This window comes from Mycothermus thermophilus, assembly GCF_041956435.1.
Source record: "Mycothermus thermophilus strain CBS 625.91 unplaced genomic scaffold VTJ04scaffold_6, whole genome shotgun sequence".
Taxonomy (NCBI): Eukaryota; Fungi; Ascomycota; class Sordariomycetes; order Sordariales; family Chaetomiaceae; genus Mycothermus; species Mycothermus thermophilus.
The window spans coordinates 702,450-717,642 of NW_027191432.1; the positions used below are offsets into that span (position 1 = coordinate 702,450).

Sequence of the window (15,193 nt, forward strand, 5' to 3'; positions counted from 1 at the left end):
TTATATATATATATATATATATATATATATATATATATAGCTTGGCCTCATCCACAGGGCAGTTACACTACGAGACGAGTAATGATGAATCAGAAAACATCCCGCCTGCCAAGGTAGATGATCCCATTTCAGAGACTGTCGTGCCACAAGCTTTCAGGTGCAGGGAAATTCAATTGAGGCCTCATATGATATGAATTGAGTCTGACTACATCAAAAGGAAATGGAGCAAAAGAGCGACTACTTATCCCTGAGAGGCGCGCCTGGAAACGCTCTGGGAAGCACTCTGGGAATAGACTCATTGGTGCCCAACCAGGCTCGGAGCCTTGCTGAAGGATTCTATAGCTAGCTGCCAGGGGCGCTATCAGGAGACTAATAATAGCTCTCTGCCAAGTTGGCTGGCAGACGTGGTGTTGATGGGTGTTAATGGGACCCGCACAGTACGACAGAGACCAAAACCCTCTAATAATATCTTCGCTGCTTGAATAGCAAATCCAAGATCTGTGGTGCATATTTAGCTTGTATCCGGTGGTTTGATGATGTTATGTAGTACAGGACACATCTCAGAAACTGATATTGGCAAGCCACTCCTCGATCCATTGCATCCAACACACCAATATTTACTATATACACAGAGAAGCGATTGAACTAATTACCTCGGTTCATCCTATTCAAACCTTCACAATCAAATGTCCACCATCATCATCGTCATTGATACAGGCACAAGTCGGGGGATGGCCCACGCCATGCGACAGACATCTCGGGTACGTTCCTCCAGGGCATTGATTCGCCATGCAATACGCATGCCGGTTGCATGGACCACCAAGCGGGATATTCAAGTTGTCGTAGCAAACGCAAGTCGGAGGGTGGCCAACGCCGTGAGACAAACATCCGGGTACCTTGCCTGCGCTGCAATCCGTTATGCTCATGCAGTCCCAGTGCTCGCTGCAAGGTCCTCCGAGAGCAGGTGTCGAGCTAGGTGAGGATGTAGTTGATGTAGTGGTCGTGGTAGTCTCGTCGTCCGGCTGGCCGAAAAGTGTTGTCCATGTGCCGGCCCTGCCGCCGCTGCCGAGAACAGGGATGTCGGTGTAGGGTACATAGGTTGCTCTCTTGAGGCACGAGAGAGTCGTGGTGGTCGTTGTTGTGGTACCTGTGATCGCGCAGCCGGTGATGGGGTACTCGCACTCCGGGTCCCTGCACCTCGTCCGTACATCGAGCGCGTTATAGCTGAGCACCGAGCATCTGACCTCGCAATCTGAGACAGTCGCGCGCGTCCGGCAGGTTGTTTCAGGGCTGCCACCCCCGCCGCCGACGAAGCCGCGGTCGAAGCAGCCTGGTCCAACGCAGGAGCCACGGGGACAGAAGGGCCCAATACAGCCGCAGAGGAAGAGACACGGGATGACCTTCGGATCGCACTGAGAACTGCATTTTGGCCCGCAATTCTGCCCAGGCCGACACTTCGGTCCATCTTCTCCCTCTGTGACAGTGACCCTATCCTTGTGGCCGGGGGGAGGAGGTGGCGGTGGAGTTGGGTCGTCATCGTCATCTTTTCCCTTTGGCTCTGGATGGAGGGTTGGATAGGGACCCGGACTATACGTCCACACAATGGTCTCGGTGTTAGTGTTGCCAGGGCCGGGTGGCCGAGTTCTGGTCAGGGTGACGGGAGGGAACGTGACGCTACTGGTCAGGTAGACGATCACTCCATCGTCATCGGAATCACTGTCGTCATCACTGTCATGGCCATCCCAAACATAGTTCCACACGGGAATCTCAGTTGTAGTTACCGGCGGGACAGTGATCACGGTACTGGTGAGGGTCCCTGTCGAGGTTGTTACAGGAGCGCCATTGATGGTCGTGGTAATCTCCCAGTTCTCCGAGTAGGTGATAGTGACCGGCTCCATGCTTATGGTCGTTGTAGTCGATAATGTCCAGGGCGGGAAGACAAAGGTGCATGGCGGGTGGCAGCGCACTTCCGGTGCCTCCTCAGGGCTATCGTAGATATCCGGACTGATAAAGATCGGCGCAGCACCGCTGTCGCCGCCAGGACCACCGCCGGGGCTCCCCCCGGGACTGCCCGGGTTTGTACCGTAGTCGACATCCAGGTCGATAGCCCAGTCAGAGGTCCCGCCGAAGTTGAGACCCTTGATCCACTGCTCCCGGGCTTTATAGGACGACTTAGAGAGCCATGAAACCCACTGGTCTCCATTGTAAATCAGAATATCGCCGTCATCACTGGTATAGAGCTCCGCTGTCGGGTTGGTCGCCAGAATCTCACGAATCTCAAAGTTGGAAATATAGCCGCTCGTCCCAGTACAGCGGCCAGGCGTGGCTCCCGACTCGGGGCCGGTAAATCGGCAATTTGGACCCCAGCAGCCTTGCTGGACCATTTTAAAGGACCGTCCATACATTGGCATGCCAACAATGAGCTTATGAGCAGGGACTCCAGCTTTGGTGGCCATGACCAAGGCAAGCTCCGTCTCGGTTCGGTTGATGTGAGAGCGGAGGCAGTTGCCCTCAGGACATCCAGACCTGTGTGTTCTGAGTTAGACAATATGTTTGAATAGGAATAAGAGGAGTATTCACTTACGAGGTCCACGGATTGCCGTAGTCCCATTGTCCATGCAAGTCATATGTCATATAGACACTAGAGTTGGCTTGGTTAGCCAAGGGTTCGTTTGTTTAGAAAGAAAGGGTATGTATCTTACATATAATCGACAACAGCAGCCATTTCACCCAGAGGAAACCCCTTCAAATACCAAAATGATGCCGGTGCTGCGATGCCAATTGTCAAGTTGGAGGGCATAAGCTGGCGCACCAACTGGAGGAACTCAAGATAGTCTTGCCCATTTTGCTGACTCGCTGGAGGAATGCCAGGGATGTCGGGCGCTCCTGGAACCAGGTTGTTAACTCGCAGTTCTTCTACTAGCAAAAATAAGAAACAAGGGTAAGGAAAAAGCGTACCCGGGTATTCCCAGTCAAAATCAACTCCATCCAGCCCTTCGTTAACGATGAACTGTGCAAAGACCGTTAGTTGCTGGCAAACCCCACAAATGCTACCTGTCGCTTGGCTTACATTGACCACATTCTGGGCAAAGGCCTGTCTCTCTTGAGCAGTCACTCCCTCACGAAAAATTGGGTATGTATCCCAGGCTGTCGAGAATGTCCAGCCGCCAAAGCTCATAATACGCTTGACACCTTTCAGGGCCTTAAATTCGTTGTAAGCCTCCTGCAGTCCGCTTACATCGACATAGTAATCTGATGTAATGTCTCCGAAGGCGAAGTGCTGTGTCCTACATCAATAATCTGCCCTTATTTATAGGAGGCCTGCGAAGGAGCAGAAACTTACCACATGGGTGTAGTGTTTGGTATCGATGTTTCCAGCCTTTTACCGTGTTTCGTGATTAGTGTTCACCGCCAAAGTGAGCGCCCCTAACACCCTAATATAGGGTCGGGGAAATGGGGGACTTACACGCATGTTAAGACAAGGTCTCTCGTAGTTCCACGCCTCCCAATATGCGATCCGCTTGAACTCTGCTGGGGGAGATTCGTTTCCGACGATGTCCAACCCGCAGTTGGCAATGCACCCGTTTGAGCCCGGCTGGGCTGTGCCTGGGGCTCCTCCAGGGATAGGACTCGGAATGCAGAAGTCCTGATCGATGCCACACTGACCCCAGATATTGCAGCAAGCATTGAGGGGGCACGGGTTGAGGTTTGCCAAATCGCTCATATTAGCTGGCCGCGGTGTACCAGGCTTCTGGGGACCGCACACAGCATTTTCGAGAGGGGCGGGCATCGGAGGATCTCCAGTCGACAGACAGATGTTGTTGCCCACCATCAACATACTGCAACCATACCAGCCCCAGGTATTGTGGTTGCGGTCTTCAATCTGCTGGGGCGTCACGTAATGCGCTTGTGCGATATCATAGCAGGTATCGCCCGGCTGAACCGTATAGGAGAAACAGGACCCATCGGCGTTGGGCTTGGGAGAAAAGTCGGGGAGCTCTCCACTTGTACAGCAGACGTGTTCTCCAACCGTGAGAGTCGAACATAGATTGTTGCGGTTCCGTTCTATGAGCTTGTTTTGAGTGATCTGGCAGCGGTTGGCCAATGTTGCACATGCGTCGCCGGCCAGCACTTGTTGAGTTACGCAGGTGCCGTCCGAATTGGGTGGAGGGAGGTCTGGTAACGCGCCGTCGGAGCAACAGACGTACTACATTGGTTCGAGAGTCGAGCAGATAGTGTTGCTGCCGCCATTGTACTGGATGAATTGTTCCTGCGTGATGCCGCCGCAGCGCTGTGCCAGAGACCAACAACCGTCGCCGGGTTGGACCTGCGTGTAACTGCAAGACTGGCCCATGATGATAGAATGGAGGTGATTCCAAGGGAACCAGAGTCATGGATGAAAGAGAGTGGCTGAGTTCGAGTTGCCATGACACCGGTGATAGTCCTGGCGTGGCTTAATATATGGAACGTGTTGACTCTGCGGCTAGCACAACATGCGTGAATGGTCTTTTCACTCGTCCCTATCCACCGCGTTGGTGTCATTTCCAGAACCTGACCGTCATCACGCATGATGCCACTTTCGCTGTGGAGCTCACGGTCACCCCCATCTCAGTCCATTTGCTTCATCCGTCCACATGATGACTTGTTGCCGAACTTCTTCTCCCGTTCCAACCACGTCTTTCCCCATTCATTGCAGCACTAGTCAGACAATAGAGCCATTGGGGGCTCGACTGTATAATGACTGAGATTCGACTTACACGATACGATAACGTACCTATCTGGTAGGTAAGGAGTCAACCTAGCCCACAAAGAGAAGTTCCGTGCAGCCTGCAGATACCAAACCATAATAATAGGTATTAACGTCCTCGAGGTGAACGGTGATTGATCCTATGTCGATGGAACTATTGTTTCATAAGAGAGTTATTGGTGATATAGTCTGAACGGTGCATATAGGGTGACACTCCGAATGAGGTATTAACGTACCAGAGGTGATCTGTAATTGATCCTACGTCAATGGAACTATTGTCTTCTAGGAGAGTTGTTGGTGATACAGTCTGAACGGTGCATATAGGGTGACATCCTGAATAACCAAGCCAGGTTGTGTTTCCTGGAAAAGTCGCGTCATATCTAAGTACCAACCTGTGATAATCCGGGGCCCATCGCTATGTAGGTAGTTAAACGCTTCAATCGTTTGATGTCATTGCGCATTAACCTTAACCTGGGCACTACCGTGTGTATGTAGGTTGTGATACATATTGGACTAGTCCCCGAAAACGAGACCCCGGTTACTATGTATGTACATATATCGAACCTCACGTGCCGGTGCCGGATGTAGGGCGGCAGACCAACTAGGGGCTACGCATTACGTGCCGCATCAGCTTAACAACCCGACCCCCACGAGCCCCCGGGTACTACCCCCAACTCACGCAGTCCACCCCATGTCTACTCCGTTTTAGCAAGTTTGTTGGTGATAGTTAAGTTCTGTGCCTGCATACAGGGTCACATTCCGAACGACCAAATGAGGTTCGTTGCCAACTTTAGGTACTTTGTAACTTTGTGATGCAAGGCCAGGACTTGTGTTCCCGGAAACGAGGCTTTCGTTACTACCTTAAGCTCGTTCCCCTGGTGTTGACCGTGATGCCGGATGTGAGGAACATGCGACCTTCACCTGAGCGGCCGAAACTAACACGATAAGCAACTATACCAAGCTTTCTACGGGTAGGCCTATCACAAGTGACATGTTCCGTCCTGCTATTGCTCCTCTTTTGTTGTTCATGGCGTTGGTGTTGGTGATGAAAGCTCTAGTGTGCATGTAGGGTCACAACCCGAGCTACTAGTGGCCTGGCAGCTCCTGTAAGGTAAGGCCAACGCGATCCTTGTTTCTGGCTTTGGTGGAAAGATATGACCCGATTGCCACATGACATTGATGGAACTGGAGTAGAGGGTCTGTTCCTGTAATATTTTTGGAGCAGGATCTGAACGTCCCGGTTGTGCAGAGTTTGAATCAGGTATTGCTTGCGAGAGAATGTGGGGGATGACGAGGAAGGGGGATGTATGTACGTGTACAACAGAGCATCTGACACTCGATGCCAAGGTCCGGAGAGGTCCTTGGGGACTTGTAGATACCACTGGGACCTTGAAGAGGACATTGGGGTGGGGTGGCTGGAGTTCAGCATCCAGGTGTGGTTAAAAGTTGAACTCTCCCGCCCACCTCTCCGGTTTGGTGTTTGTTTGTGTGCCCAAGGTGGTTTGTGATTCTGGAAAGGTCCCTCGACCCGGCGCTTACACACCATGGCACTTTCACTCACGCGATTGCTCTTGACCTTCCATTGGGCCACGCTCGCCCTCTCCAGAGCTGTGTCTCGTCAGTAAGTACCTATATTTCTATACTTCCCTCCTAATTCCTACCACTAACTCATCATGCGCCCAGTGACCTAGAACATCCCTCCCTGCTAGCCCGTCAGGATGAACTTCCCCTGGGATATTGCGAGACGTCATGTGAGCTGGGAGGCTGTGGCAGTGCTCTTTGCAGCGCTGGTACATTTCTCAAAGCTCGAAGCCAGATTCCCTGGGTCCAGGGAAATGAGTCTACGAGCCATTTGGCCAAGAGGGCCTTCGGTCACCGAGATCCGCACACATACATGGCTGACCTCTTCAACTCCTATATGCCAAATCACCCGAGATACGCGGAACTGAACCAGGACCCTATTATTCATGGTGATCGCCAGTATTTCGGACGTCCCCTCTTTTTCCAGGGCCGAGCAGAAGTCAATGGTGAGTCCTCACCTATCCCACTCCACCCGCTCCACGTATGGTCCGTTTACAATTAACGTTGTTCCTCTTTTGACATGTCCAGGCCAGGAGGTAAATGTAGAAGTGCCTGTGTCCCATCTAAAAGTGTTCGGAGGCACGGCGTTCCAGATGCTCTCTGCAGGTCTTCACGGTTGCACACAAGTCAGTCCTATTGAGTGAAGAAGAAACCTGCAATGTGTGCTCATGCTAATGAACCACGACGCTGACAGGTCACGCTCGTTTCCAGGCGCGCAGTCTGGATGGCGCACTACTGGGAGAGTTATTCTCTCGGGAAACCAGAACCAAAGGTCCTTGAGGAAATGACAGCCGATCAATTTTATGATTGGCGCGATACTTCAACAGCCGAAACGTGGACTGAGAGGGTTCTTAAGCACATTAGGGGAGATCGCGTCAGATATGGGGCCCAGTCAACCTACAACTCACGCATAACTGGGAGGGCTTACATCCAGCCGGCGGACAGCTCGGTAGGGATCGATCCGGATTTGTTCAACCATGAGGACGACGAACCGAAGCTATTCATAATGGCGTCAACGCGGGGTACTAAGAAGAACACAGAAGCCGACGAGGAAAATGACCTACCACCCGAAGAACAGATGCGGCGCAAGCTTCGGTACCCTAAGAAAATGGAATCTATCGTGAACCAGATCAGACGGACTCTTGGTTTCCGAGGGGAGGGCAAAATCGAGGTCAATATCTATCCGTACCTCCCACTCGATTACGACAACCCGGACGACGAGGCGATTATAAACGAAACAGAACGCGGCATGGCACTCTTTCAATACGATCCTACAGGTGCTAACGGTCAACCAGCATGGAGGCTTTTTTACGAGGGTTCGTGTTATCAGAGCGCCAACCTCAATCATCAGTGCTAGGGCTGCTTCAGTTTTGGGGTTCTGTACCAAGCATTTCCTCATCGTGGGCTTCATGCCTAGGCATTGTTTAAAATAAATAGCAAGCCTCCTCTCACGTTTGGCCGCAACGTGTTTGTGTGCATATTTGTTTCCTTGCGGGTCGAACAGTGGCTAATCAATGTTTATTATGCTGGGGCCAACTCCAAGCAAGTGCGTATTTTGCTAATACCTGAGCGGGGGCAACTGAACGTACGGCGCGTGCTGGGCTTCGAGCTCAAAACATACGGTTCGGCCAGATACCCACTTGCTTCCTATGTGCACGACATGTTACGTCTGCCCGACACCATGTATGTCCCTGAAGTGTTTGAGCCTGGGGTGTGGATGTAGGTATGCAGGCGCCTAGGTACCTACCTGAGCTCGCGCCGCCTTTTAAAGTAATGATCACAGGGCTGGTGTTCGTCGTCTAAGATTACTTATGGTAGTTTGTGGAGAGGATTTCAGCTGGCCCGAGAGGGTTATAAGAGGGTCACAGTGAGGATGCCTGGGAAGAAGCGTTTCAAATCGAGAAAACCATGTCAGGAAAAAATCTCAACCTTGAAATCGCCCCTGTGACCGTTTCGAAATAGAAATCTTTCTTTTGTGACAGGTGCTCCTTCCCTAAAGGATCTTTTCTCGGCCGGAAAATCAGCTCGAGGCCTCGCTCTCTGTAGTAGGCAAGAACGCCCGGCCAAGGAGCAAGCAGTTTATCAGCTTCCATTCCTTCTATAGCTCTCAATAATGGATGAAGGTGATTCTGGCCAAGCGGTTAGGATCTCCGTTTCCAAGTGAAAGGTCTCCGTTCAATTCATGTTCTTGTCGCTGCTTTTTCTGTTCTTTCATTTGCGTTGTTTCCTGACTTCTCGCCTGTTATCCTCAAATGTGTGTGTAAGGTGTCTTGCAGAACGCTGCGTCTGAGGATTGCATTATGGCTTTGTATACCTAACCCTCACCCGAAGCTCTGGACGTTATTTTCGGGAGAGGAAATCATGTTAATGTCAAACCAGAAATCTTCACGTAGAGGATTATATCCATTCCAAAACTACATATATTAAAGGGCTGAAATGGATATTAGACTGAAATAGTCTTCTATGCCGAAGACTATGTTAGGTCGAAAGCCTTTCACCCTGAAGATTCTCGAGAGGTAATCAAAGCTACGAATCCCCCCCTCTTATGAGTCGAAACTACCTTTACTCAGCGTCAAGCCGCATTTTAGCTTGGTAGGGTCTGAAGGGATATTAGTTCCTCCCATGATTTGGCGCCAGCCACGTGTATCTTCGGCGCCACAACCCCCTGGCCCCAAGCGGACCGAGCCGGATCACTTGTCCTCATCATCACTCTCACTGTATCACAAGCAAGGAGCAATGCGGAGCAACCTGGGAATGCTGCGCTTACGGAGGTGCGTACAATGGAGTGTACGCAGCCCTTGATCCTGCTTGTGTCCTCTTCTCTTCCTCCAACAAGCCAGGTTCCCCCATTGGTTTATGCGCTGAGCGAACTCGAACTCGAGGGCTGGCCCTGGTGTTTCATGCGGGGAATGGTACCCAGACGACAAAACTGACGCGCCCATTTGTGAGTGAAATCCGAGGCTGAGACGTGCTGGTTTCCTCTTCCAGAACGCGTCGTAAAGTGGAAAGCTGGCTTACCGTCAGGTCGGGACAGGATGGACCAGTCCAGGCGGTCGCTCTTCGCCGAACAAGGTCAACCCATGAAGCCATGGGGCGACTTTCAGCTGGGTTCCAAACTGTTGGGCGTTGCCGAAGATTTGTGATTCTATGGAGATAGCCCGGACTAACTTGCTAGTGCCAACACCAAGAAGACCAGTGGAGGTTATAGAAGCCCGATTTCGCAAGACTCGCAAAACGATAGCGTGCGTGAGAAGAAGACGCTGCTGCTCGAAAACAGTCGCTGCCAGTGATTAACTAACGCCAACGATAAGCACACAGGACAACCCTGGCGTCGGTAGCTTCGGATGAAGGCAATCCATCTTGCAGTTGACCAACGTTAGTTGCTCAAGAACGAAACCCCTCCAGATAGTGTCTGATAGTCCTGGAGTTGTATGTGCATTGTAGTCACCAACCACTCCGTCTTCCAAAAATAATGGCTTTGCTTCCCCTCATCTTCCATTGTTGCCACCCCCCTGACGGACCGGTGAGGGACGAACTGGATGGACGTTAGCAAGGCCAGCCAATCCCCGTCTCATCCCCTCCTCCCCTCAAGAACTTCTCGGGAACCGAACCCAGGATGGGCGTGCCTCTCACCAAACCAACCCCTCATTCCTGTTTTGTCCATTCCAGAAACCAACAACACCGACAAGCCTTCGGCTCGCATGGCATGCGACACGCGCATGCGGAGGGATTGGATTCCCTGTCCCGTCAATCCCATCATGTGAAGCCATCGACAACCACGAAAATGGCATGATCTGCCCACGGAGATTTCTCAATAAGGCAATGCTTCCTCTTCCTCTTCCATCCTCGCTGGCCAAGGACCAGAAGCCTGGCTAGCAACGATGCCATGGGCTGCCATCGCGTCATCAATACCCAGCCATTCAGCTCCCAGATTGCAGGCGGGCTGTCCTTTAGATAAGCCTTACTTAGTATGGGTTGTATTACCTATGTATGGATGGATGTACATACTTGCACTGTGAAAAGCCTGTCAGCTATAACACTCCCACAAAGAATACTCGCTCCGGAGTACATACCGATTAATAATGACGGACATAGTTAACGTTAGTCGGACCCTAGCCAAAACCAAGTATCACTTGACGCTGCGAATGCCTGATTCTCGATAGCTCCGCCAACACACCTCCGCGGACTTGGGAGATGTTTAAAGTTTAGCGAACGTTGGCGGACGCCAAGCAATAGCTCGTTCGTTTCCTCACCCTTGAAGGCTTTGTTGGTGAGCAAGAGGTGACCAGGAACACAACCTGACCCCCGGGCAATCATCCCTCACTGTCCCAGAGAGCCGCATGAACGCGAACTAGTGTACCCAAGTACGGAATAACTACTCTGTCTGTACCTACATTAGCCTCCTCACTGACAAGGCACATGATGGCAGGTTCAGAAGCGAGGGCATTTCCCACCCCCAGAACACGCCGCGATGATCTCACCAACGGCTTCGTCTCCCCCAGACTGCAGGGTTCGTTGCTGTTGAGCTAGCGCCAGCGGCCAAATCACCAATTTGGGCGAGCCATTCCTGTTTCGTGGCTTGGTGTTTTGGAGACAAATCCACCATTGCAGCCTGCCTTCACCTGTTGGTGTTTTTGCACGCCCCCCTCCCTCCCCGGACAACTCTCCAGACAAGGCTTGCTTGTCAAGCCTTGGACAGGGCATTGCCCTCGAGGAAAAGGCCCTGGATGGCAATGGGGTCTGTACGCCCTAGTGTACGCAAACAATGCTGGGGTAACTAGTCAAGGTAAGCAACTAGCGCCTTGTCAGGGGGATAGGGAACCGGCCGACAACGGCGAGTTCAGGTGGACAGGGCCCATGTTGATGACGCCAACCACCGACGCTGACATCACCAAAAGTCCACAGCAGGTGAAACCCCTTCCCTGAAGTTCGCATTTTCCACGCGCTTGCTCGTGCTGTCTTCCTTGGCTCGCCCGGGGGCTTCGGCATGCCCGTTGCTGGAGCCCTTTCGGCTTCATCCGGCGTGCTCCACTTTTGGTGGACTCCTCTTCGGCATCTTTTTTGTCATCTGCCTGCTCCACTCCCCGGGCCCGGCCGGCCGGTCGCTCCACCCTCCGAGAAGGAGGCCGGGGTTCCTCGTGGTTGTCGTCGAACTCTATCTCTACTTCCGTAAGTATCATTGTGGAGGCACCACTAAACTTCGTCATCGGCCTCGACATGCCTCCGCTACTCGTTAGGGCCGAGCTAGTTCCGGGTGCGATGGGGTCGTGGTGGACAGGGAAGAGATGCCTCATCAGACCTGTCCCTCGAATTGACATCATCTTCTCTCTAGACCTATGGGCCCGGCCGGTGTCTCCTTCGACTGACTGACTGACATGAACCGCACTCCATACATGTGGCGACGGCGATTCCTTCTACCGCACTTCCATGACTTGATGACCCAAGCAAGCTCCAGTCCAGTCCAATCCAGCCTCCCTGTCTTTGCCACTGGCGGTAAACGTTAAGACAGATACAAGTGGATGGAGATGGACATCAACAAAGCCCAATCCACACGTGTCCAGATGAGAGTGTAAGAGAGGAGCTTCACACGCACAGCAGGCTCGGACCTTGTCGATGGTATACACCATTTCTCCATCTCTCGGTCATCCCGAGAGGAGGACATGAAGCCCCGTTCTTCCAACAGCTGAGCATGTTCCCGCTCATGACGAGCACCGACAAGGAAGATGAATGAGTCGAAGTAGACCTTGGCCAGGCCCTTGAGTTCTCATCCTTCCAAGTCTGGACTGTCTGGTGTCTCATGGGTCAGGCCACGATCTCTTCCGCCGCAGGTCGGGGAGCCCGTCGAGGCGAACTTGCCAACCTTTCCCCCTCCCTCTTCCTCAGATGGAGAGGGGTGTAACTACATCATGTGGCTCTGGGTCGTGGTTCGGTGCCAATATCGCAATTCAGACCGTATTTGTCTATTCCAACACGGCCAAGAAACTTGTAGTCATGGCTTGCTCTGGCAAGACTGTCAGTCAAGGATGAGGTAGATGCTCAATCCGTCCAAGACCACTTGGTCTCCAGGCTCGACTCTCGGCTTGGGTGGAATCTCATTCTAAGAGTAATTGTCATAATGAGTCATCCAAGTACCTAGGCAGCCACGCTTCCCATGACCGACTCCATGTTTCACGCCCGTACCTGGCTGGTGGCCGGAAGACGTGCCACCAGGACCAAGGAGAACTCCAAACTCGCCCCATACCTGAGAGAGGATGCTAGCGAGTTGAGGAATCATGGTGACGTCGTCCTCCCCGGAAACGTACAGAAGGGCTGAAGTTAGGATTGGAACTCTCACCGGTCAGGAGACGGAACCGCCTATGCCTACGCGCCTGTGGCTCATTCTCTTATTCAGGGGCTTCATCCAAGAGTCGGACTCGCTTGACCTGAGACTTCCGGCGTACACAGCCCCAAGGAAATACTCACTTAGCTGCCCCCTCTTCCACTCCTCTGATCAAGTCCCGACGCAAAGAGCATGAGGCGCAACTCCAGTCGGACAAAGTCAGGAACGACGACCCCAATCGGGCGGACCTGCGTGCCAACCAGACGGACGTGGAAAGGGGGTCGGGAATGCCCTCTCCTTGGCCCTCGCAGATCGTGATGCCCCCCTCCAACACATCTCGCGCATCTATCTCTTCATTCCCGTCGAAGGTCTGATCGCTGCAGCGAACTGCTGCGGGAAGGGCAGCGTGGCTCTCGGGACCTGTCGATGCGGACCTTTCCTGCGTGTTGATCTGAGCTGTCAGTGGGCGCTATACTTGTATCGGACTGGCTGGTTGTTGGACAGACCACGCGTGGCCACTGGGCTGACAGCAACTGGGGGTGGCGCTGAGGCCTTGCTGCGTGCCGACGATGATGCTGCAAAACGTTCGAAGGAGCCGAGAGGTTCTTCTTCACCCAGTTGGAATATTCCACGAATCACAACGCTTAACATTCGTAGATCTTAACACTTTCTCGAGCAATTGTTGGTGGGAAATCCATGGTTGGGAGTATCCACTGGCGTCGCTGGACATCACCAGAGGATCAAAGCGGGCGTGATACCACTTCTTCGCAAGGAGACTTACTAGCATGTACGTACTGTATGTGAGCACGAAGCATGTCGGTGTATGTAGGTACCTACATGCGCTTGCTCTGTACAGGATTGCGTCTACACACAGCACACACAGCATCGGGCAAGATTCGTCGGCCACACATGCAGCGGGGACATTCTCATCCACACAAATCCACCCTCTACCGCAAGGCGGTTCCTATCCACGGCCGGATCAGCAGCGGCGCTCGGACTGACGTGCAGCAGTTCGGGCGCGGGGGAGGCCAACGTTGGCCGTGTCCAGGTCCGAATGGGGAAAGGAGGTCCCCCGACATGCCGTTCATCAAGCCGTCTTGCATCGCACGGCCAGACTCATCTTGGACCTCTGGTTCCTGAAGAATCAAGAGGACTGGACGGAGATGATTCTGCACTGTTGCTGTAATCGGGGACTTGGTTCTCTCTTTCAACCCTCGGGCGAGGTGAAAAGTGGATCGGCGGCGGCAGCGGCGTGACTGGGCTCTGTGATGGCGTTGGATCTGCGTTTGATTCCCGCTGCCGGTTGGGTCGCCGCAAAGGCGGAATATCAGCCAAAAAGCGTGCCGTGACGAAACTGACGAGAGGCGCAGAACCAGGTTCCAACTTGATATCACAAACGAGGCAGGGGAAACGAGACAGCGAAAGATGAAACCCGGAACCCCCGTTTCTTGTGTCCGGTTGCTTCTTTTGCCCCAGTCCGGCTTCGGCCTCCAAATGTGTCTTTTCTTTCACAAGACCTGCAGCGCTTCACACGTGACTCTCGTCGCCGAGTCGAACGACTCATGTCGGGGAATTTGGTCGCTTGTTCGGATGTCGGATGTCATCATTCATGGCCTTGCATTGTGCCCCGAACCATTCAAGTATGTATCAAGGAGAGCATCGGGTTGCTGCACAGCTAAGACAGTCCATACTTCACAGTTCTCAGGGTGCCAGGCAATCCGTTGCCGTGTCAAACCAAGGTCCTGGGAAAGTCAAAGTGTTTGCAGCACGGCAGTGCCGCCGTGAGCATGGGCCAAGGGTGAGGTGAGTGACGGGTCCGTTGACCGTCGTGTTTCGGCGGGGTGCGGGGAAGAAACATGCATCCCGTCGTGGCCACGGGATGGGGACGGCGACCGGCCGGCCGACCGTTGAGGTGGGAATCGGAGGGCTTGGCCAAAGGGAGGGCCCAGTGCTTCCCAAAGAGGAAGCTGGACAAACCTCGAGGTGCTGCTCTGTCTTGTAAGTGTATCGAGTTAATTCTCACCCACTCTCGGTTCGACAATTTGTGCTCGTCGTCACCCCGATTATCCAATCCCTCGCAAATTGTCAAAAAGAAAGAGGGAAGAAAGGCGAGAGTTCGAATGTTGCCGGTGATTGCATCCATTCGTTGCGTTTCTCTGGGCAAGGCAACCTCGAACCCCCTTGTCCTCCGATGCACCGGGTCTGGCTTGCCGGGGACGGTTCCAAGATGAACCCGAATTTCTCCAACGGCTCCTTCTCCATTGATACAAGTCAACGACAACAGGGGAGTCGACCTCATATTGTCGATATTTCGTCACCTCGCTCAGGTATAAACCTCCGTGAAGCACATCTCACAATAGCCCCACTGGGTATACTTGAAGGACCTCTCCCGAGATTGTGGAAAGAGATTCCAGCAACTAGGCCCTGTTTGTTTCACCCTGCCAGGTTCCTCATCTCATGATGAGCGGTACCGGAGCGGATTCCTGCAACTGAAGTGTGCGGTCATGACCTGCGTCGCGGATGCGATGCACTTCGCTTGCTTTTTG

The 15,193-nt window shown here is 52.9% G+C and overlaps 3 protein-coding genes across 3 annotated transcripts; 2 read left to right on the forward strand and 1 right to left on the reverse strand.

Annotated features, from left to right (window-relative positions):
* Nucleotides 1–668: 668 nt before the first annotated feature.
* Nucleotides 669–4,354, reverse strand: VTJ04DRAFT_8654 (uncharacterized protein; the record flags this gene model as incomplete). Its single annotated transcript, XM_069367114.1, has 8 exons — nt 669–2,526; nt 2,585–2,641; nt 2,703–2,886; nt 2,959–3,010; nt 3,071–3,280; nt 3,344–3,379; nt 3,467–4,004; nt 4,209–4,354. The coding sequence occupies 8 exons, from the start codon at nt 4,352–4,354 to the stop codon at nt 669–671; spliced, it is 3,081 nt and encodes a 1,026-aa protein (XP_069215475.1).
* Nucleotides 4,355–6,291: 1,937 nt separating this feature from the next.
* VTJ04DRAFT_8655 (uncharacterized protein) lies at nt 6,292–7,685 on the forward strand (the record flags this gene model as incomplete). The annotated part of the gene is made up of 4 exons (XM_069367115.1): nt 6,292–6,368; nt 6,431–6,774; nt 6,857–6,954; nt 7,023–7,685. The coding sequence occupies 4 exons, from the start codon at nt 6,292–6,294 to the stop codon at nt 7,683–7,685; spliced, it is 1,182 nt and encodes a 393-aa protein (XP_069215476.1).
* Nucleotides 7,686–9,363: 1,678 nt separating this feature from the next.
* On the forward strand, nt 9,364–9,618 carry VTJ04DRAFT_8656 (uncharacterized protein; the record flags this gene model as incomplete). The annotated part of the gene is made up of 2 exons (XM_069367116.1): nt 9,364–9,446; nt 9,504–9,618. The coding sequence occupies 2 exons, from the start codon at nt 9,364–9,366 to the stop codon at nt 9,616–9,618; spliced, it is 198 nt and encodes a 65-aa protein (XP_069215477.1).
* Nucleotides 9,619–15,193: the final 5,575 nt, after the last annotated feature.